This window comes from Hyaloscypha bicolor (genome assembly GCF_002865645.1).
Source record: "Hyaloscypha bicolor E unplaced genomic scaffold K444scaffold_108, whole genome shotgun sequence".
NCBI classification, from domain to species: domain Eukaryota; kingdom Fungi; phylum Ascomycota; class Leotiomycetes; order Helotiales; family Hyaloscyphaceae; genus Hyaloscypha; species Hyaloscypha bicolor.
In genome coordinates this window covers 189,599-213,775 of record NW_020194610.1, presented here as the reverse complement: position 1 = coordinate 213,775, position 24,177 = coordinate 189,599, and the positions used below count along the sequence as shown (strand labels likewise).

Below are 24,177 nucleotides of genomic sequence, written 5' to 3'. Positions count from 1 at the left end.
CGCAATTTCTTGGTCTAATCTACTTAATTTCAACGTCCAGAAAAGGGTTTGGATCAGTTTTCATGAAGATTCTGCTCATTAAATCCACTTCTGCATGCTTCATCCAGCGATTCCGAGTGGTTTCTGTTGCTCGGCCGCCTAGCATAAATGCGTCTCCTCTATGGTTTCCTCTCAATGGCCCCTTCCCGACGTGTTTCTCCATCGTTGTTGACTACCACAATGGCTCTTGCCTCCCTATACATCTGTCACCTTGAGATAGGTAGGTAGGTAGGACGCGCTGTTGGCATTTGCCCAACTTCCCAGCTCCTCTTCTTTCTCGTCTTCAAGTCTTCTCTGTCTTCTCAACCATCATCATTCGCAACCAGTATCTTCACCTTCGTCAATTGTTAACTGTATATCATTCCAGAAGACGGTATGAAGCTCTCCTCTCTCGTGGGAAGTGCTGCTGCACTTTCCCTCGCGGGTTTTCCGACCGCACAAGGTGTTCCGGTCGATGCCATCGTCCCCCGAGATTTCAGCGCCGATCTTCGAAACTTCCATCAAATCCAGCAGCTTATGCACAATCTCCGCAGCCGCATTGGAGTACCCTTCTCTGCAATGCGAAATGTCGGTCTACATTTCCACCAAACCCTTGAAGTTAAGCCGCTCGACCTCGTCCTCCTCCCCAGTGGCTATTGCTTCAGCTGCTCAACCCCGCCACACACAGAGCCCGACCAATCCAAGCTGCCCAACCCTTTCCACAACGAAATGGTAGAGCTTGACGAGTCCCAGCTCCTCGTTGCTTGCACGGACAATACTAGTGATACCAAACCCGACGAATGGCCATTGATGAAGGCATGCCCAGGCCAAGAAAAGGTTCTCAGGGACTTCCTCTTCGATGTATGCGGCCACGGTAGCCGACTTGCTATTCCAAAGGGCCGCCTCGAAAAGGCTCCTGTCTTCCAGGTTAATAAGCGTACCTGCATGCCAATGAATTCAAAGCAAACCACCTGCTCGACAACACCGTCGTCTACAACAGCGCCTTTCACAATTTCATCGTCAACCCTTAAATCCGGGACTGGTATATCAAACAAGTCGGGTGACCCGCTACAAGACCTGCTTTCGAGTATATACCAACCGAAGAGTCTCCTAGCCACAACAGCATCACTAGCAACGGCGAGTGCTAAAACATCGGCCAGTACCAAGACGCCCTCTGCTTCCGCTGCCAGTGCTCCCACCCTGACGAAGCGTGAGGCGACCTCTACCTCCAAGACTGCCTTTCCATCTCCCCCCAAGCCGACTAAGCTTCCGGCATTGACCTTGACCAAAAGAAGAATCTCTGCACCTTCAAACCATGGCCCCCCAGATCCAGCGGCCTACGCTGCATATGCGAGTGCCGCCACTGTCGCTGGTTTGCAACGCGAGAAAGATTACTGGAATGCGATGCACTCAGCGAAAGCGTCGGAAGCCTCCGCTCGACGTGCCGCTGCCGCCTCTGAGAGTACTTTCTCTGCCAGCCGTGAGAGTCATCATGCTGCCGCATCTGCCAGTGCCATAGATGCTTACCACAGTTACATGCAAACGATACGGGGTTATCACTCGTCTCTAAATACCATATCCTCGGCGAGTGTTTCCTTTGCCAGTGCCGCCGCCCTCTCTTCAAGTAAGGAGCACGAGCTTGCTGCCAGGGCGCAAGCACCGGTCCAGGCACCTAGTTCCATAGTTACCGTTTCCTTCCTTTCAACCATAACCGAGCATGCGGTGATTGTATCCACCAAATGGTACCCCAATGGTGCTACCATCGTCCCACGCCCTTCAAAGTCGACGATGAGTCTGGTTGCAAGGGCACCGGCACTGGAAGCTACTCAAGCAGCTGTATCTACTAGTGGAATCTCTGGAATCTCTGCCAGTAGTGCCACTCTCACTTCAACCAAAGCTGACAAGCTTCTGTTCTCGACGCCCGTCTGGCAAGAATCGGGCCTTGAGGAGAGTTCTGCCGTTTGTTCTTCCATCCTTCCAACCATTACCGCGGACAAGGTCATCGAGGACCGCCACCGGGGACACCATCATCACTACACATATCGATTCGGCCCTTGCTTCCACCGCCCGACATACCCGAGGGATCCCCTGTGGAGGGATCCCGACCACACCCCAACAAGGGCTACCCCACCCACAACAAGAACAACAACTGTTGTAATGACCGCAGGCCCTCAACTCCTCTCTTCCATTAACTCCATATATCGGCAATGGGGCGTGCCGACTGTGCGGGAGTTCAAGTACGGGGAGGTGGAAAAAAAGACCTTCGGAATCCCTTGACATGTTTCTTGCAAGTTGAACTTTGCAGACCCAGGATACTCTGCGCTTTTCGTGGAGGACATAGGTCAGGGGCATGGGAGACAGGTTGGCTGGTAAAACAAGACGTGAGATTAAGATAGTGTTGAAGCTGAACGCTCCCCAAGACATGCCTACTTTCAACACGTCTGGCCCCCAACTTGGGGATATGGGTATTAGCTTTGGCAGCAGACAAGGTTCCTGAGAGGGTTTGCATTGTATTTTTTAATGGGAAGTCTCTGTTTCGAAAACAACGCATAGGCGCTACTCAATAAAACTTCATTAAAGGACTTTTTCTTCACACATCTCGTATACACGTAATGCGTCTCTTTCGAAGCTTTGTGCACAGAAAGGATTGTGTCACGTGCCCGGATATGTTGTCCCTTGTTGCTGCCCCCACGACTCCGACGAATAAAACCGGCTTCAAGCAGAAAATCGGGGCATTGAAATGTTCATTGGTGATCTCGAACGGCCGACAAATTTAAGTGGCTGATACTTTCACATGAACGATACGTAAACCCAATCGAATCCATTTGATAAGTAATTTCCTTATCAACTCCGAGGGCGGCTTCCGAGAAGCTCCGTCAGATCACTGCTCTTTGCATCCCACCTTTTGTAACTTCATTTTTTTCTGTTCATTCAATTTTGCTGTTTCATTCTCATTAAGAGGAAAAGAAGTCTCAAAAAAGTTAGACATTGTCTTGGTCGTGCAATGGCTTCGATCATGATGCGGGGTAGCTCAGAGTTTTCTGTGCAATCACCACAGACGAATCGCGAGGGGACGAAGAGGAAGGGTGGGAGGAAAGCTGTATGTTTCAATTACCCAGCCCAAGTACGTCGGCCGTGGTCTGATGGTTTTATTGCAGATGTATACGGAAGAAGCGCGCAAGCAACGGAATCGCGACGCTCAAGCGGCGTTCCGCGAGAGGAGGATCGAGTACATCAAAGAGCTAGAGGAGAGGGTGAAAGCATACAGCGCGAGATTGAGGGCAATGGAGGCGAAGAGGACGGATAGCGCGGACGAGTGTCTCATGCTGCGGTACAAGAATTCCCTCCTTGAGAGGATTCTGCTGCACAAGGGTGAGTGGTTCATTCGGCGCGAGGGGTAAGATGGAGTGAAACTGACAGCCACAGGTATCGATGTTAATGCTGAGCTCAACGATAAACTTTGGAGACCGGTTACTGCACAGATACAACCGCATCCTGCTCCAATACCTCAATCGATGAAACGCAAAGCGAGTGCCGTTTTCTCTTCGACATTTCCCACCCCGAGAGCATCCGACATCACCTCCCCCCTGTCGACCGCTTCGGAGAGCACAGTACTCACCCCGCCTCCGCCACCTCCATCCGTCGCTCGTCCCCATAAACGAACCAAGATCCTGACTCCACCCGGCAAGTACCCTTTCCCATTTTTGTTGTTAAAAGAACTATGGTCCTAGATTGATTCCGTGGGTAGATGGGTCCAATGACCCCGGCTTCAACCTCAATACCAACTCTCTACCTCCCAAACAGACACACCGCCCACACGCGGTCCCGAATGAATTCAACGTACCCACGGGGACCCATGGAATCGCTCTTGATCTTGACTTCCTCACCACCGGTGATGATGACTTTGGGTTGATGGGATTCGATGACTTTGATTTCTCGATGGAGTTCCCGGTGCCGTTGTGATGTATTCTCCATTTTGATGGGGCAGAAAATTGCCGGGTCGGTTTGTATTAGGTATTGGGAGGAGGTGGTATAATGGTGTTTTCTGTTATCTTCGTGTTTGGCCTTCTGCTTCAGGATGGCTTTCCTTACTGAAATCGAGTGATTGAACTGGAACGGAGTGGTACATTCAGTATAAAAACTATGATGATCTAGTTTAAGAATAGAATGCATTGAGATTGGTGACATTAGCATTTGGTTGTCAAGTGCTTTCTCCGAACCTTTGGTTTGCGAGAAGATAAACGGCGGGCTCGAGGGCATGGGGGAAGAGAAATTGAGAATGAAGAACAGTCAACATTGAAGCGTGAGTACAATCTCAAACTTGAGAAAGTCTTTGATGAAAGCCATGCTTTTCGAAGGCCGTAGACTTGCAGAGACTGGTTAAGTGGACTCGTCGATGTGCTGAGCAGGCGACGCCAAGGCAGCCAAGTCCTGGAGAAACCAATTCTGACCAATGATGAAAATGTGGGGGGCTCTTGATGACTATGATATGTGATTGGCTGAAATCTACGCTAGGGCGTGGAATTACTTATTTCCGAGTCACGTGCTGCCGAACTGTCAGGTAGTTTTGGATCGCCCGCCAAAGTCAAAAATCGCGAACTCGCGAGAGCCTCGATGCAAGGAGGTCCGTTCTGCAGTACCTTTCCAGCAACACCGGCAACACCTTCAACCCCACGACAACACATTACCTTCTTTGTAGCGATTTAATCATTTTCGGGCGCATTTAACGGTCTTTTGTCGAATTTCGGGTTGAATTCTTCTTCAACTTCAATCGCGGCAGCTTCCTCGATCAATTTGGAGCTCGATATTGAAGCCTTCCCCACGAACAATCCTCTGCGACCGAAGCTTCCTTCCACCGAGGCCCCTTCGTCTTCCTTTCGAATGAAGTCTTATTTGTGAAGGCTTGCGCCTCAGCGATTGTCGCAGCCATGTCTAATACTATTGAGCTGGTCGTCCAGCGGTTGAGCTCCCCCGACTCTGGTGCGTTCTCCTCCACGAAGGAATCACATCTCCCTAGGATGACCCACACTGACTTCAAATCTAGATGTGAAAGTCAAAGTCGAAGCGGCGACTCAGCTGCGCGATAATCTCGAGCACTACATTACGGGCAACATCTACCCTGGATTTCTGAAGAAGCTCATGCCCATCTTCATCGCCTGTCTCAAAGGGCCCCCGGTTTTCATTAGCACATCCGCAGAGCAGGTTGGTGTTATGGTTCAGACGCACAGGGAAATGCTGATGTCTTATCCAGAAACTACGAAGTTGTGTTCTCGAAATCCTGCACCGGCTGCCTACGAACCCCCCGGAAGCCTTCGAACCATATGCGGAGGAGGTTGTGGATTTGTTGATGCACCTGGTGAAAGTTGACAATGAGGAAAATGCATCGCTGTGTGTCAAGACGATCATGGATATCATGCGGCATCAGACCAAGGTTCTGCAGGACAAGGTGCAGCCTTTCTTGGGCCTCATACAAGAGCTGTTCGACCAGATGGAATCGGTGGTACGAGACCAGCTTGACAACCCAGCACCAGGGGTTCCATCTACACCGGGCAGCTCGCAAGCATACCAGAACTCCCCTCGGCCGGGTTCGCCGGTTGCCTCTGTCTCCGAGTTTGGTGCCGATCCGCAACAACAGACACGGCCACTGCTGAAGGGCATGCAATCCTTCAAGGTGCTCGCAGAATGTCCCATAATCGTGGTTTCAATTTTCCAGGCATACCGAAACACAGTGGGGGGGAATGTCAAGCTCTTCATACCCCTCATTAAGAGCGTACTCCTCCTCCAAGCCAAACCCCAAGAGCAGGCACATCTTGACGCTGAAGCAAAGGGAACGATCTTCACTGGAGTCAGTCCTAATATCCGCAATCGAGCCGCTTTTGGAGAGTTCATCACGGCACAAGTCAAGACGATGAGCTTTCTAGCATACCTCCTTCGTGTATATTCGCAACAACTTACCGATTTTCTGCCGACTCTTCCCAATATCGTCGTTCGCTTGTTGAAGGATTGTCCACGCGAGAAGTCGGGAGCGAGAAAGGAACTTTTGGTGGCCATTCGACACATTATCAACTTCAATTTTCGCAAGATTTTCCTGACGAAGATTGACGAGCTTCTCGACGAGCGGACTTTGATTGGAGATGGCTTGACGGTTTACGAGACTATGCGACCCCTTGCATACAGTATGCTCGCAGATCTCATCCACCATGTGCGAGATGCTCTTGAGCCTCAACAGATTCGAAAGACCGTGGAGGTTTACACCAAGAATCTGCAGGACAGCTTTCCCGGTACAAGTTTCCAGACGATGAGCGCGAAATTGCTTCTTAACATGGCTGAGTGTATCGCCAAGATGGACAACAAGGCCGATGCCCGACATTATCTCATCATGATTTTGAATGCGATCGGAGACAAGTTCGCAGCCATGAATCGGCAGTATCCCAACGCCGTCAAGTTGTCGAAATTATACGCACAGCAGTCGATTGATGCCTCGCCCGATAACTACCTTGCGGACAAGGACCATCCCCCGGATTGGGATGAGATTGACATCTTCACTGCCATGCCAATAAAGACTTCGAATCCTCGAGATCGTGGAGCAGACCCAGTGGCAGACAACAAGTTTCTCTTCAAGAATCTCATGAATGGTTTGAAAAACACTTTCTACCAACTGAAGGCTTGCAATGGTGGTACTCCGATTGATCAAGTCAATGCGCCCCAACATTGGCAAGAAGTGTCCTATGGGTTCTCGGCGGAAGAAGTCCAAGTCATCATTAAGCTCTTCCGGGAAGGTGCTTATGTCTTCAGATATTACGAAATTGAGAAGCCGGCCACAGAGTCGCAATATTCCTCACCGGTCGAATTTATGGCCAACCATTACATGATCTCTAGTAGCAAGGAAGAGAAAGACCTCCTTGAGACCTTTGCCACCGTGTTCCATTGCATCGACCCGGCGACATTCCATGAGGTCTTCCACGAGGAGATTCCAAAGCTGTATGACATGATATTTGAGCACACTGCTCTTCTCCACGTACCACAATTCTTCCTTGCCAGCGAGGCCACATCGCCAAGTTTTGCCGGGATGCTCCTCCGATTCCTCATGGACAGGATTGATCAGGTCGGCACCGCAGATGTGAAGAAGTCGTCGATTCTCCTTCGGCTTTTCAAGCTTGCATTCATGGCAGTTACGCTATTCTCGAACCAAAATGAGCAAGTCCTATTACCGCATGTTCTTGACATCGTCACCAAGTCAATTGAACTGTCGACCACTGCAGAGGAGCCCATGAACTACTTCCTTCTTTTGAGATCGCTCTTCCGAAGTATTGGTGGTGGCAAGTTCGAGCATCTTTACAAGCAGATTTTACCACTCCTCGAGATGCTTCTCGAGGTGCTCAACAACTTGCTCTTGGCAGCCCGAAAGCCCGCTGATCGAGATCTGTACGTCGAGTTGTGCCTGACCGTCCCCGCTCGATTGAGCAATCTTCTGCCGCATCTCAGCTACTTGATGCGTCCTCTTGTAGTAGCCCTTCGAGCAGGCTCGGATCTCGTTGGCCAGGGCTTACGAACTTTGGAGCTTTGCGTTGACAATCTCACCGCTGATTACCTTGATCCGATTATGGCGCCCGTCATTGACGAATTGATGACTGCTCTTTTTGACCATCTCCGACCCACACCGTACAGCCACTTTCACGCTCATACCACAATGAGAATTCTCGGAAAACTTGGAGGTCGAAATCGAAAGTTCATGACAGGGGCACCTGATCTCACATTCCAACAGTTCTCCGACGACGTCACGAGCTTCGATTTGAAACTCATCGGCTCAAAGAAGGACCGGGCTTTCCCAGCGGAAATCGGCATCGATCTTGCCATTGGAAAGCTGATGGAAATCCCAAAGGGTGCCGCAGCCAAGAAGTCCGATACATATTACAAGAAGCAGGCACTGCATATGATCAAGACGCAATTGAAACTTCGTCTTGGAGTTGATAGTCTTCCCGAGGATTTCGGCCGGTTGCTACGATTGGAAGCTCAGGATCTCCTGGCACGAAAGTGTGACGTTGATCTTTCCGCGCTGGAAGGCGCCGACCGAGAGCGATCGGTGCTCAAGAAAGACGGACAGGATCATATGCTGAAGAAGCTTATCAAGGCCATCGTACTTGCGGTTTCATTGCCCGAGTTCACTGCTGAGGCCTCGGCCTTTTTAACCAATATCTGCAGACATATCGCAATTCTGGAAGTTGGCAGAGCGCTGGCTGAGATGAAGCAGAAAACGTTGCCTTTCAACGTCGAGACCGGCGAAGGCCCATTATTTATTGACAGTCGGGTTCTTGGCGATGCCATCGTCGAGAGCTTGTCATCAGACATGATCACTCTCCGCGAGGCAGCTCAGACTGCGATCCGAGAGATCTACGACACGACCACCACCATCTTCGGGTCAGACAAAGAGATCTACCGATTATCATTTTTCACTCATTTGAGTGCTCTCCTCTGCCACAACTGCTACGAAGAAGAATGGTTTTCCAAGTCTGGTGGAAGTTTAGGCATCAACTTCATGATCACGGAAATCAATATGGGTGATGCCTGGGTTCAAGATAGACAATATGACTTCGCCCGAGCTCTTATGTATGTCATCAAGGACATGCCGCCGGATCTGCCTGCCAAGACTCGCACAGTAGCGCAAGATACACTCGAGCTTCTTTTGCGCCGTTGTACCAAGAACGCTTCCAGGAATGACTTGCAGGCACCGCCAGCTTCCCAGCCTGGCCAACCGCAACAGCGACCGTCGAGACTGTACCAACTTTGTCTCATGTTCAATGGAGAGCTTTCCCACATGAATCGCCATGTCCGGGAAGCATGCAGACGAGCTCTTGAAATCATTTCCAAGGAGATTGGTGCTGAGATCCATGAATTACTCGAGCCTACAAAGGAGCGATCCTTGCAGCTCATCTACGCCAAACCTCTGAGAGCCTTGCCCTTCGGTGTGCAGATTGGATTCATCGATGCCATCACTTACTATATGAACCTCAAATCCGACTTCGTGGCGTTCGATGATCAATTGAATCGACTGTTGATGGAGTCTCTAGCCTTGTCAGACGCTCCCGATGAATCCCTCGCAGGCAAGCCAGCTGAACATCGAACCCACGAATCGATTATCGCCCTTCGAGTTGCATGCATCAAGATGTTGACGACTGCGATGGGTTTCGACGATTTCCAGAAAGGCCCAGCGAATCCAACTCGCACCAAGATTGTCTCCGTCTTCTTCAAGTGTCTCTACTCCGAGTCGAAGCAAACCATCGAAGCTGCGAACAATGCCTTGAAGGTTGTGCTTTCACAGACCACCAAGCTCCCAAAGGATCTCCTGCAGAATGGCCTGCGCCCGGTTTTGGCAAACTTACAAGATCCGCGACGACTCAGCACTCACGGTCTTGATGGCCTGGCTCGGTTGTTGCAGCTCTTGACGACTTATTTCAAGGTGGAGATCGGTGCCAGGCTACTGGACCACATCAAAGTATTGGCCGAACCTAGCACTTTGCAGCGGATCTCGTTCACCCTGATCGAGCAGAATGAGCAGATGAAGATCATCGCTGCGGTGTTCAATATCTTCCACCTCCTTCCTCCCGCCGCGGAACATTTCAAGGAGAGACTTGTTGACACGGTTTTGGATCTCGAGGAGAAGCTTCGCCGAACTAGATACAGTCCCTTCCGTGCCCCACTGTACAAGTATCTCAATCGATATCCCAAGGAAGTCTGGCTTTTACTTCTTGGTAAGATTGAAGAGCAAAAATATGGTCGTTTCCTTGCCCAAGTCCTCGAACATCCCGACAGCGGTCCTCTGCGACAGGTGGTTGTCAACGATGTGGAATCACTGATCAAGAACTGCGGAGACATGGGCGCTGAGAACAAAGAAACTAGATATGCGGCTGTCATCAATGCGATCAACATCATGCACTCGATCAGCAAATTCGAGAACGAGAAGACCAAGGAATGGATGGAAAAGAAGGAGATCCTGACCTGGTTCAAGTTAGTTGGCAAGAACTTAGAACTCCACCTCCGGACCAACACTCTTCCACCAAACCTTCGACTTCCTGCAGAACAAGCAGGCGAACAGCTCATGGTCATCTTCACGAAATTCCTTCAATATCATCCCAAAGATCATGATTCTCTGTTTAGTCTCGTTGAATCGGTCACTGCTGAGGACTTCAAGCCCAGCCAGGCGTTATTCAATCATATCTACGACCACATCATCTGCTCCGACTCCATCGATTACTGGAAGACTGTGGTTATGCGGAGTTTGGAGGTTTATGCAGGCAAGACTGCAACGCAGAAGACAAAGACTTTCCTGCTGCATAATCTTGTCAATCCCATCATTGCCATGGACGTGATGCGCTCTGCTAAGAATCCAACGCCATCCAGAAGCCCTCGCTTGATGGACAAAGCAGTGATCGAATCAATCCATACCAAGATCTGGAAGGTCAGCCTTGGCGATTCAAACGATGACCTCACCCAGCCAGGTATTGATCACACTCGAATGGAAGTGCTGCAATTGACGGCCATGCTGGTTAAATATCACCACTCGATTCTGCAAGATGCGAGAAAGGACATCATCAAATTTGGCTGGACATACATTCGACTTGAGGACGTTATCAACAAGCATGCTGCGTATGTTGTCATTGGATACTTCATCGCACATTACGAGACACCTGCCAAGATTGTCCAGCAAGTTTACTTCTCGCTCCTCAAGACCAATCAGAATGAGGGCCGAGCACTTGTCACCCAAGCTTTGGAGCTCATCGCGCCTGTTCTTCCCAAACGCTGTAATGCTCTGCCGGGCGATCGGAATCCAGTCTGGGCTGCAGCTCCTCGTCGCATATTATCTGAGGAAGGACAGAATGTGCAGCAAATGACGAGTATCTTCCATTTCCTCGTAAAGCACGCAGATTTGTTCTACGAATCACGGGACAAGTTCATCAACTTGATTGTCATCAATCTGCGAAAGATCGCCCAGCCCCCCAATCCTTCGAATGAAAGCAAGAAGCTAGTCCTCAATCTGATGACTCTCATTTGGCAGTGGGAGCAGAAGCGAGTTGAGGGAAAGAATGCTTCCCCTGTACGAGCATTCTCTGAGTCTCCGAACACCAAGAAGCGCAAGCTGGATAGCTTGAACGAACCGCAAACTTCCTCCCCATCGCCATCCAAACCCGGATCATCTCAAGGGCAGGTGGATAGACCAGATTATATGATTCCAGGCATGGTCCAGCAAAAGATGATCAAATACCTAGTAGAATTCATCGCCTCCCTCACAGAAAGATACCCGGTTCCATCTGCAAAATCACGCGAGCTTGCAGGACTCCAGGCACCAATGCAACCTACACCGTCGACAGAGATGTGCAAGAAAGCGATTTCGCTTCTCCACGGTCTTTTGCAACCTCACTACTGGGGCGAATCTTTTGTTGATCTCTTCCCAAATGTCACGGACACTGTTCTTGCAAGCGAGCGAACCGTGGCTGCTCTCGCCAGTGAACATTCGGACAAGGATAAGCCGGACGAGAAGTTCATTACAAACATGATCAATACTCTCCAGATTGTGCGAATCATCGTAAACATCAAGCCCGATGCTTGGATCTTGCAGAACCTGTCTAACTTGCAACGCATTCTTGAAAAGTCGCTCAAGTCGGACAATCCAGAAATCCAAGACTGCTTGCATGCTGTAGATGAAGCAACTGACGAGGGTCGGAACATGAAGCCTCTCCTCAAGCGTATCCTTGATGCTGTGCCAGATGACGTCCCGATGGAGGACGCTGATGCTGAGGGTGAAGCTGAGGCCTCTACCTCCGAGATCATTACTTTCCTCTCCACGATTGCCACCGAAACTCTCTCCGCTAACAACTACATCTCCGGCATCAACATTCTCTGGACTCTCGCTCGACGGAAGCCGTCTGAAATGGACCAACATATCAATCAGGTTATGAAGGCTTTGCAGTCGAAGCTTGCTCGGGAACATGTTGCCCACTACACTGCCCTCATGGGTCAATCTGGAATGATTGCTCCTGTGCGACAAGGTGAAGCTGAACCCGCCGGCATCATGCCTCCATACGATCTGGAAATCCAGACAGGACTCATGCTCAAAGCTATTGATGTCATCTCCCTGCGCATGGATGTTCTCGGAGACAACAGACGACCATTCTTGAGTGTCCTTGCTACGTTAGTGGAAAAGTCTCTCAGCAACCCACTGTGTCTCAAGATTTTGGATATGGTTGAGACATGGGTTTTCAAGTCTGAAGGATCTTGGCCAACACTCAAGGAGAAGACGGCTGTGTTACACAAGATGTTGACCTTTGAAAATCGGACCGATCAAACTTTGTTAATGAAGTTCCTCGAGCTTGTCATCCGTATTTATGAGGACCCAAAAATCACTCGGACCGAGCTAACTGTCCGGATGGAGCACGCATTCTTGATCGGAACACGAGCACAGGACGTGGATATGCGAAACAGATTCATGGCCATTTTCGACAAGAGTCAGTCCAAGACAGCAAGTGCGCGACTTGCCTATGTCATCTGTGCACAAAATTGGGATACCCTGGCCGATTCGTATTGGCTTGCGCAAGCATCTCAACTTCTTCTAGGGGCTGTTGACATGGGTAGCCAGATTCAATTCCACCACGAGGACTTTAGAGCCGTGCCGGCGTCCGTTCTCTTCCAAACATACTCTAACGATCCTCGAAGCCCTGCACTACCTGCTGAGGCCAAGTACGACAGTCTTTTGCTCTCGCACAAACGATTTCTTGCCGAGCTTGGAGACGTCAAGGTGCGCGACATCATTGAGCCACTCTCACAGCTTCAACACTTGGATCCAAATGTAGCACATGAGATATGGGTTGCCCTGTTTCCACTTTACTGGGCAGCGACTCCAAAGGACGAGAGAGGTGACTTGGAGAGAGGCATGGTACAACTACTTACCAAGGACTACCACTCTCGCCAGGTCGACAAAAGACCCAATGTTATCCAATCACTCCTCGAAGGTGCTGCCAGAGCTTGGCCGGAATGCAAGATTCCTCCCCATGTTCTCAAGTTCGAGGCCAAAACGTACGATGCTTGGTACACGGCCCTTGTCCAGCTTGAAAATGCTGCAATAAAACCCGAGATTGACAGTGCAGTGGTTCGAGAGAGCAATCTTGACGCCCTGGTTGAGTTATACGCAGGCTTGAATGAGGATGATCTGTTCTACGGAACATGGCGACGAAGATGTCTCTACGTCGAAACCAATGCTGCTCTCTCATACGAGCAAAATGGGATGTGGGACAAGGCTCAACACATGTATGAAGCTGCTCAAATCAAGGCTAGAACGGGCGCAATTCCATTCTCGCAAGGCGAATACATGCTGTGGGAAGATCATTGGGTCCTGTGCGCAACCAAGCTTCAGCAGTGGGAGATTCTGTCGGAATTCGCAAAGCACGAAAACTTCCAAGATCTCCTCCTAGAGTGTGCTTGGAAGCAGATTGATATGTGGGCAGCTGCCGATAATCGCGAGACATTGGATCAACTCATCAAAGGTCTCATGGACGCCCCCACTCCAAGACGAACATTCTTCCAGGCCTTTGTGTCTCTATTGAAGCTTCACAACAAAACCGAAGGTCCAGCTGAATTCAGCAAAGTTTGTGACGAGGCGATCCAGCTTTCCATCCGCAAATGGCATCAGCTTCCAAAGCGTATTACAAATGCCCACATTCCTCTTCTGCAGAATTTCCAACAGCTTGTGGAGCTTCACGATGCCAGCGTCATTTGCCAAAGTCTTGCACAGACTACTTCAGCGAACCTTGATGTCAAGTCTGGCGAACTCAAATTGTTGCTTGGTACCTGGCGTGATCGTCTCCCGAATGTATGGGACGATATCACTGCTTGGCAGGATTTGGTCACGTGGCGCCAGCACATCTTCAGTCTGATCAACACTACTTACTTGGGGCTTCTTCCACAACAAGGTCAAAATGCCAATGGTGCCTCCTTCGCATACCGAGGTTATCATGAGACTGCATGGATTATCAATCGTTTCGCACACGTTGCCCGTAAACATCAACTCCCTGAAGTCTGTATCAGTCAACTGAGTCGAATTTATACCTTGCCAAACATTGAGATCCAAGAAGCATTCTTGAAGTTAAGAGAACAGGCAAAGTGCCACTACCAAAACCCGTCAGAGCTCACCAATGGTCTGGATGTCATCAACAACACCAACCTCAATTACTTCGGGCCAAACCAGAAAGCCGAGTTCTATACCTTGAAGGGAATGTTCCTCGAAAAGCTTGGTCAGCGCGACGAAGCAGCTGAGGCATACGGTATGGCATTGTTCTTCGACATCAAGCTTCCAAAGGCCTGGGCAGAGTGGGGGTACTACAATGATCGTCTCTTCAAGGAAAACCCCACCAACTACACCTATGCCAAGAATGCGTTGAGCTGTTACCTGGAAGCTGCGGGGCTGTTCAAGAACGCCAAATCCCGAAAGCTTCTCACTAGGATCCTCTGGCTCTTGAGTCTTGACGATGCGGAGGGCACACTTTCTACTCAATTCGATGACTACAAGGGAGAGACGCCTGTCTGGTATTGGATTACATTTATTCCTCAGCTTCTCACCGGACTTGGTCATAAAGAGGCTCCAAAGGCGCATACAATTCTTGCCAAGATCGCTAAGCAATTTCCGCAAGCCCTTTATTTCCAACTCCGAACGAACCGGGAAGATATGCTTGCCATCAAGAAGGCCCAAGATCAGAAGGAGGAGAGAGAGCGCCGCCTGAAAGCTCGATCTCAAGCGCAGAACCCGGGCGCCGCAAACAATACCACTCCCAAGCCCAATGGCTCGCCCACTCTTCCGCGCTCCGATACCCCTGCCGCTCCCCGCCCAGACAGTGCCGCTGGTTCAAGACCCGGTACTGCGAATCCTGAATCCAATTCTATTATCAAATCAGAACCTGGAGAGACCAAAGAAGCTGCAAATGGGACCGACGTGGCGGCGAATGGAGCAAATGGACAACAGTCATCACCGCCCCAACCTGCGCAGCCAAAACGTCCGTGGGAACACACGGAAGAAATCTTGGCTGCTCTCAAGACCGCCTTTCCTTTGCTGGCGCTCTCCATGGAGTCCATGGTCGATCAAATCCAGAAGCACTTCAAGTGTCCACCTGATGAAGATGCGTACCGTCTCATCACTGCGCTCCTTAACGACGCTCTTTCCTACGTCGGTCGAGCTCCCGCTTCGTATGCTCAAGACGTGAAGCTACCTGCGGCCACCGAAGCCAACATCACGAGGTTCGCAGAAACCATTCTGCCAGCTCACATCCGTACCTCTTTCGAAGCCGACTTCGTCGTCAAAAAGCCAACAATGTACGAATACATTCACAAGCTTCGCAAGTGGCGTGACAAGTTCGAGTCCAAACTTGATAGGCGCAAGACATACGCATACCTTGAGCAATACAGTCACCATCTCAGCGAATTTCGCTTCCAGAAGTTTGATGAGGTCGAGGTGCCTGGACAGTACTTGCAACACAAGGACAAGAACCAAGACTTCATCCGTATCGAGCGCATCCTGCCGATTGTGGACTTGGTCCGCTCTATCGGTGTCTGCCATCGCCGATTGAAGATTCGCGGCCATGATGGCAGTGTTCATCCATTCGCCCTTCAGCATCCAGCAGCCCGTCACTGCCGACGCGAAGAACGAATCTTGCAGCTGTTCCGACATTTCAATAGCAGTTTGAGCAAGCGCAAGGAGAGTCGTAGACGCAATCTCAACTTCCACCTACCAATGATGATCCCCCTCGCTCCCCACATTCGCATGGTTCAGGATGATCCAACTTATATCTCATTGCAAGGTGTTTTTGAGGATCATTGCCGAAAGAGTGGCATGTCAAAGGATGAACCTGTATTGTTCACGATGGACAAGATGAGGGCTTTGGTAGAGGCAAAGGTAACACTCCAGTCCAAAAACCTCACATTTCGAGCTGATATTTATTCCCAGAAGCACCCCGAGCATTCGATGAGCGCGAGATTGGAGACATTCAATGCCATTAGAGAGAAATGGGTTCCGCACACTCTGGCTTTGGAGTACTTCACAAAGACGTATCCTTCGTTCTCCGAATTCTGGTTGTTCCGAAGACAGTTCTCGTACCAGTTCGCTGCACTCACCTTCATGACGTATATCCTGCACATGAACAATCGATACCCACACAAGCTCAACATCGCTCGAGGCACCGGAAACATCTGGGGCTCCGAATTGATGTCGTGTATGGCAGCCGGGAAAGCCTTCTTCCACAATCCCGAGCCTGTCCCCTTCCGTCTCACGCCGAACCTGCAAACACTCATGGGACCTCTTGCCACAGAGGGTATCTACAGTTGCGCCATCATGGCCATTGCCCGTTGCCTTACCGAACCTGAGTTCGAGCTTGAGCAGCAACTCAGCCTTTTTGTGCGCGACGAGATGATCCACTGGTTCACAAGTTCGCATCGATCGGCACAGATGGAGGGCGGTCAGCTGAGAGAGACGGTGCAGACGAACAGCGAATTGATTGTCAAGAGGACTTTGAGTCTCGCGCAGAGCCCAGCAGGACCGTTACCTGCGAATCAGACAGTCATTGATCTGGTTGCGAAGGCAGTGAATCCCATGAACCTTGCGCAGTGCGATGCGCTGTTTATGCCATACCTGTGAGATGGAGATGGCTCTTAGTGATAAGGAGAATAAATTGAGTTGTTAAATCATGAATATGTAGTGGATGGGAAATTGTAGCATAGGACACGGTACCAATGGAGTTGGTTGCTGTTGGTTGGGAAATGGTGGCTTCGGGCATTTTAGCGTGGCGCCTGGTGGACTTTGCTCGAGGGTTCGTGCTTTTGTGATTGCGTCTGTATACTTGGGATGACCCCAGATTATGATTTTGTTTCTTGTAGTAATTCAATTGCGTTCAGCAATCCCTCCACCATCAAGAAGTGATCTCACTGTGTTGATATCTGTAGTCCTGTTCAGGGGTTCAGTTAATGTGCTTTTGTTGCAACCCATTGGCTCGTCCACCATTATTGCCGTCCACACCTCGTTCAGATGAATTGAGGACTCCTCTTTGTCCCTCAAGATTATCAGCCGTTGGGGAAAGAAATGATGTGGCCTATATGTTCGGAACCTCGGCCTTTCTCCTTGCCGAGCCATGTGGACGGCGAGCCTCTGTCCGGGATCCGGGGCTTCGCTACATCGTGGATCTATCTCTGAAGGGGCCAACTGCACGTCCACCTTTTTAATCTTGAATCTTTCACGATTCTCATTAGCCTGACTCTCAGGCAAGTATTGAGACAAATGTCAAATTTGTTTTGGTCCTTTATATCCATTCATATCGCGCACGATCTTTGCATGTCCGTACTTGACCTTCCTCGACAAAAGCCCCCTTCGTCTGCTCGGCTTTGCTGCCAGCACTCTGCCAACCATCACTCAAGCAAGAGGCATTGAAGCGCAAAATTCCCAGGCAGCCAGCAGAGGATACTGGTGCAAGACAATCACGCACAATGGGATCAATCCGACCATCTCGAAGAGCAAGAGATGGGCAGTGTTGAGAAATGTTAAGGACTATGGAGCCATGGGCGACGGAGCAACCAACGATATGGCAGCCGTCCAGAAAGCCATTGACGCGGGCGACAGCAGCGGCACATGAGCCACCGGAACTGCCTTTGGCATCGCCGTGCAGCCCGCAGTGGTTTACTTCCCTACGGGAACACATTCGATGGAGAAGCACCTTATCCAACCGTGTTAGTACTATACTAGTTGGTGATCCAACGAGCCGTCCAACTATTAAAGTGTCTGCTACTTTCACAGACACCTATCTTCTCGTTGGACATGATACTCGGTACACCGGACTCGTTGCTTTCTATCACTGGATCAAGAATCTTGTTCTCGATACAACCACCGTTCTCTCTGCGAAGAGAATTACTATCCTCGAGTGGTGCGTGAGTCGGGCAAAACAACTAGCGAAAGTTATGTTTAATATGCCTGGAGCTACGGGGCACGTTGGTCTTACTACGCCTGGCCAATGTACTCAGCTCCTTTACAATGATTTGCAGTTTGTAGGCGGTAAGATAAGTATCGCATTGAGTGTCACGCAAGTACAATTAAATAATATGTCTTTCAAACCTGGATCTTCTATTTGAGGAAAATCGAACTTAGCATCACTAAGTAACAAAGACTAATCTTAGTAAAGATGTGGCAACTAGAGTTAAAGTCACAAGCATAGTAATCTTACATGAAACATTCCAAGGCTTGCAATTCGAGGGCTGCACAATTGGCATCGAGATTACGAGTAGTGGTAGCGGTATTCTGAACTTAATAGACTCCTCCGCTTCAAACACAACTACTTCGGTAAACGCGCCTGCCACCACCACTGTTCAGAGCCCCATGGTTTGGAAAATGTCATTGTTGATTCATCTGTGGGTGCGGTATGTTCTGATTTCTTTGTTCTCTGGATAAAATACTTTGCTGTCTATAGTTTGCATGATTGCTGACACCTGACGAACATACCATCAAGGTTGCTGGAACAGCAGCTCTCACGGGCTCTGTTGAGCCAGGGTCAGCACGGATTCGAGGGAATTCTTACAACGTGGACACATTTACCTCAACTCGCCTCTCCGGAACCGAGGTGGCAGCTTCTCGTCCTGATGTACTCGTCATTAGCACGGGTCACTACTACACTGTTGCTCAACCAACGTATTCGGATTACGATGTGACCCAGATTGTGAATGCGAAAAGTGTGGCGGCTCATCTTATTGCTGGAGATGGATCGACTGATGATACGGCTAGCATTCAAGTTGTTCTCAATGACGCTGCCGGCAAGGAGGTCGTTTATTTCTCTATGGCTTCTATATCTTAACTGACACCATCACGGTTCCTGTAGGAAGCAGGCCCCGGGCCCGTGGAGGAAGCACTCACTCGGCTTTCGGCTTCATGCGCTAAATTTAAGGTTGCCAAAATCCCAAGGCCTGTGATCAAGGTTGGCAATGCAGGGATGTCGGTGTGGCACAGATGCAGGACTTCACGTTTACCATCGCCGGCATACTTCCCGGCATTATCTTTTTTGAGGCTAACGTGGAAGACATCAAGCCAGGAGGCGTTGGTTTCCGGTTCTGCAGCTTTCGCATTGCAGGAGCCAAAGGATCGAAGGTTGAGGCCAACCGTAGAGATGCCAAGAGTTGTGTCGCTGGGCATACCACCGCACATTTCACCACAACTTTGTCTTCGTATTTGGAACACACTTGGGCCTGGAGTGCTGATCTTGAGGTAGATGGCGGTGCAACTGGACTTGCAAGTCCCGCTTCTGGGTTTCTCATTGAGTCTCAGAAAGGTACTTGGATGCTGGGAATGGGTTCTGGTATGTTTGTTTACTTTTTCAAAGGCTGACTATGTAATTCTAATTTGGGACAGAGCACCACGTTTTCTATCAGGTCAATATCAACAATGTCAAGAGCGTTTTCATTGGTCTCATGGAAGGTGAAACTTCACATTTGCAGGGGAATGGCACCACAGCGTATCCGCCGGATCCATGGACTGACAACCTTCAATCCACCGAACCCGATTTCAAGTGGTGTCCGTCAACCAGCGCTCATGTAGAGCTTCCCGATATTCTGTTTTCCAAGTTAGTGCTAACGTATCACCCAGTCCCGTATGGGACTCTATCAAATCGTCCACAACTCCAGCAACATCAATCTCTACTGTCAAGGCTGGTGGAGGTTCGTAATGGGGCGGCCGCGAACTCTCTGCTCCGTAGATTGCCAGGGTAACGGCACCATTTACCAAGGTCGCTCGAAGTTATTTGTGTAATGGATCAGCAGTATAAACTTCAAGAATTTGGTATCCAAAAGTACGGGTGGTGGATTGACCTCCATTGTTACGCATGCAGCAAATTAGGGTCGGTTCATGATATTTTTCAGACAGCTGTGGTGGCAGCTTTTCTCAAGCAGAGTGCTTAAACGTGAGGTCATGGGTTTGTCTGCGAACTTGGACGCAAGAAGATTCGGGTAACCTGATAGTTGTTGAAAATTTCGTTTAGGCCATTGATTTCGGCGTTGCCCCTGAATCTCTAAGCGAGAGTCACCCCTGTATGTAGGTATGGGTAAAGAGGGGTTCTGGAAAAAAAACCTGCTGACAGTAAAAGTTAATAGACGAAGAATTGCCACAAACCACCATGCAGAAAAGAATGGTGCTGCGGATCAACGACCTGCGGAGTTTCTTAGGGACGGGCGGAGCCTAGGTAGCAAGCATTTTGCCTCTGTGCTAAAATCTGACACGAAAGAACCCAGTGGCTTGGATTGCGCAGCTTCATTCGTCTATTACAAATGATGGAACCAAGAAAACTGCTTGGGCCAATTGAATATCCAGCTGATGCCAGGAATGTATGCACTGTCATCCACTCAATCTCAACCTCCGTTTCGCCGTCTCTCCCTCTTAAAAAAGATCAAACATACACTGAGATCTTCATATGCGTGAGAACTCAAAGTTGCTCATTGGGAAGGATGTCAACCATCAACCCGATTATACGACGGAGCCATACCAAATCAAAAAATGGCTGCAATACATGCCGGGCCCGTAGAATCAAGTGCGACGAGTTTCGGCCCCATTGGTATGTACCCCTGAATTTGGGGATGCGGTGGGAAGAGCTGTGGTACTAACATGAGTAGCCGCAACTGTTCACAAACTCGGCGACGCTGCCGTTATCCTGTCACCGATTCCGTAGAAGGCAGTACATCCTTTCCGGGTTTCACCTAGCCCAGTGCTACTAATCGTTCTATTGAGAAATGGAGGGACTCTAGCCAGCCGCCATTTCCGTTTTTAGAATTGCCAATGACCCCGAGCTGGCACAATCTATCCTTGGGCAAATTACGGCACATGCATCATTTGGCTCTCATGGCGTCTATGCTCGAGCTAAGCAAAACTAGACAGTTTTGTCTGTGGTGGAGTGAAATTACAATGTGCGTTCGAGCTTCTGCGTTGCATTCCAAAGCTTACACCGGCATTAATCCATGCATCTCCAGCTTCTTTCAACTTGCCATTCGATTCGATTTTGTTGCATACGCGGTAATGGGTCACTCCGCCGGGCGCCTGGCCCTAGTGACTAAGATATCCTCAGCGTTCGAAGACGCTACGAGGTACCGGACCCTTGCATTGCAAGGGCTGAATTCAGCCATCACTTCGTTTACGAAAGACAATGCGGATGCAATTTTATGTGCATCGCTTTGCTTATCAAACCAGGAGCATGATTGGTTAGTCCATTCGGAGCACCTGGTGGCAAGTCGTATGGCTAACAAAGTTTCATTTCAGGCGGTCTTGGAAAGCGATTATGGAAGGTACTTCCGCAGTAAGATCAAAGTTGCTCCAAAAGATGATCCACGGCTTAGTGTTCCACTAGGTGATCTGTGAAATGCGACCCTGGATTACAGGATCCGTATTTTCCAACTATTTAGACCATGCAGGCTGTGTAAATCCACAGAAACGCATGCCAGGTGTCAGAGGCTCGACCATGACATTCGATGGCCACGGCGAAATTCCCAATTTGAAATCACTCGTTGCTCAAGCCATTGGATCACTTAATATGCTCTCATCTTGTTCCAAGGATACCCCCGATCTCTCGGCACTGGTTAGGCACCTCCGGGATACTTGTCGGATTGTTCATGAACGTTCATCTGACTGGCCTATCGAGAAGCAATTCCGTTTGGTGCATCCATTTGCCGCATGGATGGACAAGTATACGATATCATATTTTGCAATCAGTGAAAAGGACACAGTTGTACTTGCCACACTGGCTCATTTCTACGCAGTTGTTGTTTGTTTAGCCTTGGCTTTCCCCGAAATGGCTCTTCCTCTAACTACAACTATTCGGCTTAAATCTATCATTGAAATTGGTCAGGTTTTTGGGAGCAAACCACCTTTTTTCTGTCGGGGCTGCAGGGAAGTGCATTATCAAGAGGGCATGATGGCGTTTCCACTCAATGCAGTCCACATGTTCCAAGGAGTGCGAGGATGTAATTTAGAGTAATCACAGAGGTTCATACACAGCCTGCCTAGGAAATGTCTCTTCACTTCCGAGCTTGAACGGCACTTGTGAAATTCTTGGAATTAATACCCGTTCATTTTAGACATATACAAGTATACTTTTCAGGGGAGAGGGTCCAATGTCATTGGACCACGGCATTTTCCAAGCCCCTTACAACTTGGCATTTCATAGAAATTCCCGACTCCATTGAATCTTTCTCAAAGTTACATTATTTGACATTTCACTAAGGCTACTCCCTTCTATTAAATCAATCGTTTCCACAGCAACACCGCTTCTCAATAACCTTCAACACAATTGTAACTTGCCAAAGAGGTGGGATCTCCATAGCCGCGATATTTGGACACTAAAGGATATCGGCAGATCTTCCGAGTGAAGTGTGCTGGAGCATTCGGAGATGTTTCTGCAGTCAGCATATCCGGAGCAATTCCCTTTTCTACCCAAGACACCAATGCCCCCAATGGATCAGAAGGAATGGCCCCAGGAGTTAGACCCTGCCCGCAGTGATCAACCCCAGGAGCAAGAAAGAGACGGAAAAAATTATCCACTTTGGCGGCTCCCCCCAATGCCCTTTCCACATTTTGGCGATATTTGATCGTGCCTTGCGGGAAGATTATGGGATCTGCTTCCCCGTGCCACACAAGAAGTTTCCCGTCCGACTTTCGAAGTCCGGAAAGATCAGGGCAAGCGGAATCGATCGCCTCGGCGTATCGTCTTGATGATTCGGAAAACAGTACTGACAACTCTGCTGAGTTCACACTCGAGGAGTCGAAATTTGGGTTTGCCTCGAGGAAATATCGGATCCAGGTGTCACTAACAAAGAAAGGATTGCCAACACGAGTACCGTTGACAAATGTCGAGTTTGCGAGGTAATCCATCAGAGCACCAACTGGCAGGCCGTACCAGAGATGAGCCCCAGTAGTTGTTTTCGGACCATCCCAAATTTTGCTGACGATCGAGGCAACCGATTGTGTGATAGTAACATCCTTCCCATCACATTGAACTTTCGATCCAACTGCTTTAAAAGGATCGAATTTGCATTGGGCGAGATTTGTGACGACGTTGTCCTTGACTCCGTCAAGCTCATCGCATGCAGCAACCGCAGATTGCACAACACCATCCAGCTCGCACGGGGAAGGGAAAGCCCTCGCTTCATTCATGACAACCTGAGGCCAGTGTTCTGCGACAACATATTCTACCCAGTTGATAGCAGGCGAGCCAGCTAAGATACCATCAAAATCATTGGGGTACTTTTGGGCAGCCACAAGCCCTTGCCGACCCCCGGTTGAACAACCATTCCAGTAGGAGTATTTCGCCGCTACTCCATAATACTTCGCGGTAGTAGCTTTCCCAACAATGGCTAAGTCATGCACTGAACGCGACCCAAAATTCGTCAACAGATCCCAGTTGACTTTCCCGTTATCCTTTAGTGCCCAAAGGCCTGGGTTGACGGGATCTCCTGAAAGACCAGCATTTGTGGAGGCTGCTGCAAACCCCTGTGCAACTACCGGTGCAAGCGAGAGGTCACCAAGGCCAGCTGCCCATCCACTTCCTCCCACTGCCATGAATCGTCCGTTCCAGTTATTCAACGGAAGCCATATCTGAAGAAGAACTTTATCAACTGCGTTGGTACGGGTGAGAGTGACGTTCACTTCACAAACGCTAAGGTTGGAGATATCTTGAAGAAGAAATGGTGAGCTAGCGAAGACGGTGAAGTTGTGTTTTTCTTCGCTTTCAATTGAGATGATTTCAGCGCCAGGGACGTGTGATGGTTTGATGTTTGTGCAGGATTTGATACCACGCTCGAATGCAACGTGAGCTCTGGCAGAGTTGAAGAGGATTCCCAAAGTGAGTAAGAATAACATGAAACCCATCGTGAAATCGTGGAACTCCTTGAGAATGCGGAACTGTGTGTGGTATATCTGGATCAAACGAAAACTACAAGTTTGAGGGAACGACTTATAACAGAGTGATCTTATAGTCTTTAAAAGTCAAGAAAAAACCTTGGAATCGGAGTCTCAGCATCGCTGGGTCCCGTCCAAGGAGGCGTCGATATCCTTTTCGAAGCGCGATTTGTATTGCGGTCCATATTTTCAAAATGACCCTAGTGCAGCCA

General features: G+C 49.5%; 6 protein-coding genes across 6 annotated transcripts; 5 read left to right on the top strand and 1 right to left on the bottom strand.

The window, feature by feature from the left end:
• The first annotated feature begins 323 nt into the window (after positions 1 to 323).
• On the top strand, positions 324 to 2,599 carry K444DRAFT_614668 (uncharacterized protein). The gene has a single exon (XM_024880571.1). The coding sequence runs from the start codon at positions 415 to 417 to the stop codon at positions 2,293 to 2,295; it is 1,881 nt and encodes a 626-aa protein (XP_024734886.1). The 5' UTR covers positions 324 to 414; the 3' UTR covers positions 2,296 to 2,599.
• Positions 2,600 to 3,022: 423 nt separating this feature from the next.
• On the top strand, positions 3,023 to 3,981 carry K444DRAFT_664863 (uncharacterized protein; the record flags this gene model as incomplete). Its single annotated transcript, XM_024887015.1, has 4 exons — positions 3,023 to 3,142; positions 3,177 to 3,390; positions 3,445 to 3,706; positions 3,750 to 3,981. The coding sequence occupies 4 exons, from the start codon at positions 3,023 to 3,025 to the stop codon at positions 3,979 to 3,981; spliced, it is 828 nt and encodes a 275-aa protein (XP_024734885.1).
• Positions 3,982 to 4,635: 654 nt separating this feature from the next.
• K444DRAFT_564524 (uncharacterized protein) lies at positions 4,636 to 16,954 on the top strand. The gene is made up of 4 exons (XM_024877068.1): positions 4,636 to 4,998; positions 5,063 to 5,220; positions 5,270 to 15,952; positions 16,004 to 16,954. Exons 1-4 carry the CDS (start codon positions 4,947 to 4,949, stop codon positions 16,688 to 16,690), a joined length of 11,580 nt encoding a protein of 3,859 aa, XP_024734884.1. The 5' UTR covers positions 4,636 to 4,946; the 3' UTR covers positions 16,691 to 16,954.
• Positions 16,955 to 17,583: 629 nt separating this feature from the next.
• On the top strand, positions 17,584 to 19,834 carry K444DRAFT_664861 (glycoside hydrolase family 55 protein; the record flags this gene model as incomplete). Its single annotated transcript, XM_024887014.1, has 7 exons — positions 17,584 to 18,094; positions 18,222 to 18,418; positions 18,546 to 18,854; positions 18,995 to 19,385; positions 19,439 to 19,600; positions 19,651 to 19,743; positions 19,782 to 19,834. 7 exons carry the CDS (start codon positions 17,584 to 17,586, stop codon positions 19,832 to 19,834), a joined length of 1,716 nt encoding a protein of 571 aa, XP_024734883.1.
• Positions 19,835 to 20,485: 651 nt separating this feature from the next.
• Positions 20,486 to 22,104, top strand: K444DRAFT_653715 (uncharacterized protein). The gene is made up of 6 exons (XM_024885889.1): positions 20,486 to 20,633; positions 20,692 to 20,743; positions 20,780 to 20,982; positions 21,046 to 21,273; positions 21,332 to 21,368; positions 21,420 to 22,104. The coding sequence occupies exons 1-6, from the start codon at positions 20,527 to 20,529 to the stop codon at positions 22,044 to 22,046; spliced, it is 1,254 nt and encodes a 417-aa protein (XP_024734882.1). The 5' UTR covers positions 20,486 to 20,526; the 3' UTR covers positions 22,047 to 22,104.
• Positions 22,105 to 22,339: 235 nt separating this feature from the next.
• Positions 22,340 to 23,935, bottom strand: K444DRAFT_631454 (putative feruloyl esterase; the record flags this gene model as incomplete). The annotated part of the gene is made up of 1 exon (XM_024883363.1): positions 22,340 to 23,935. The coding sequence occupies one exon, from the start codon at positions 23,933 to 23,935 to the stop codon at positions 22,340 to 22,342; it is 1,596 nt and encodes a 531-aa protein (XP_024734881.1).
• Positions 23,936 to 24,177: the final 242 nt, after the last annotated feature.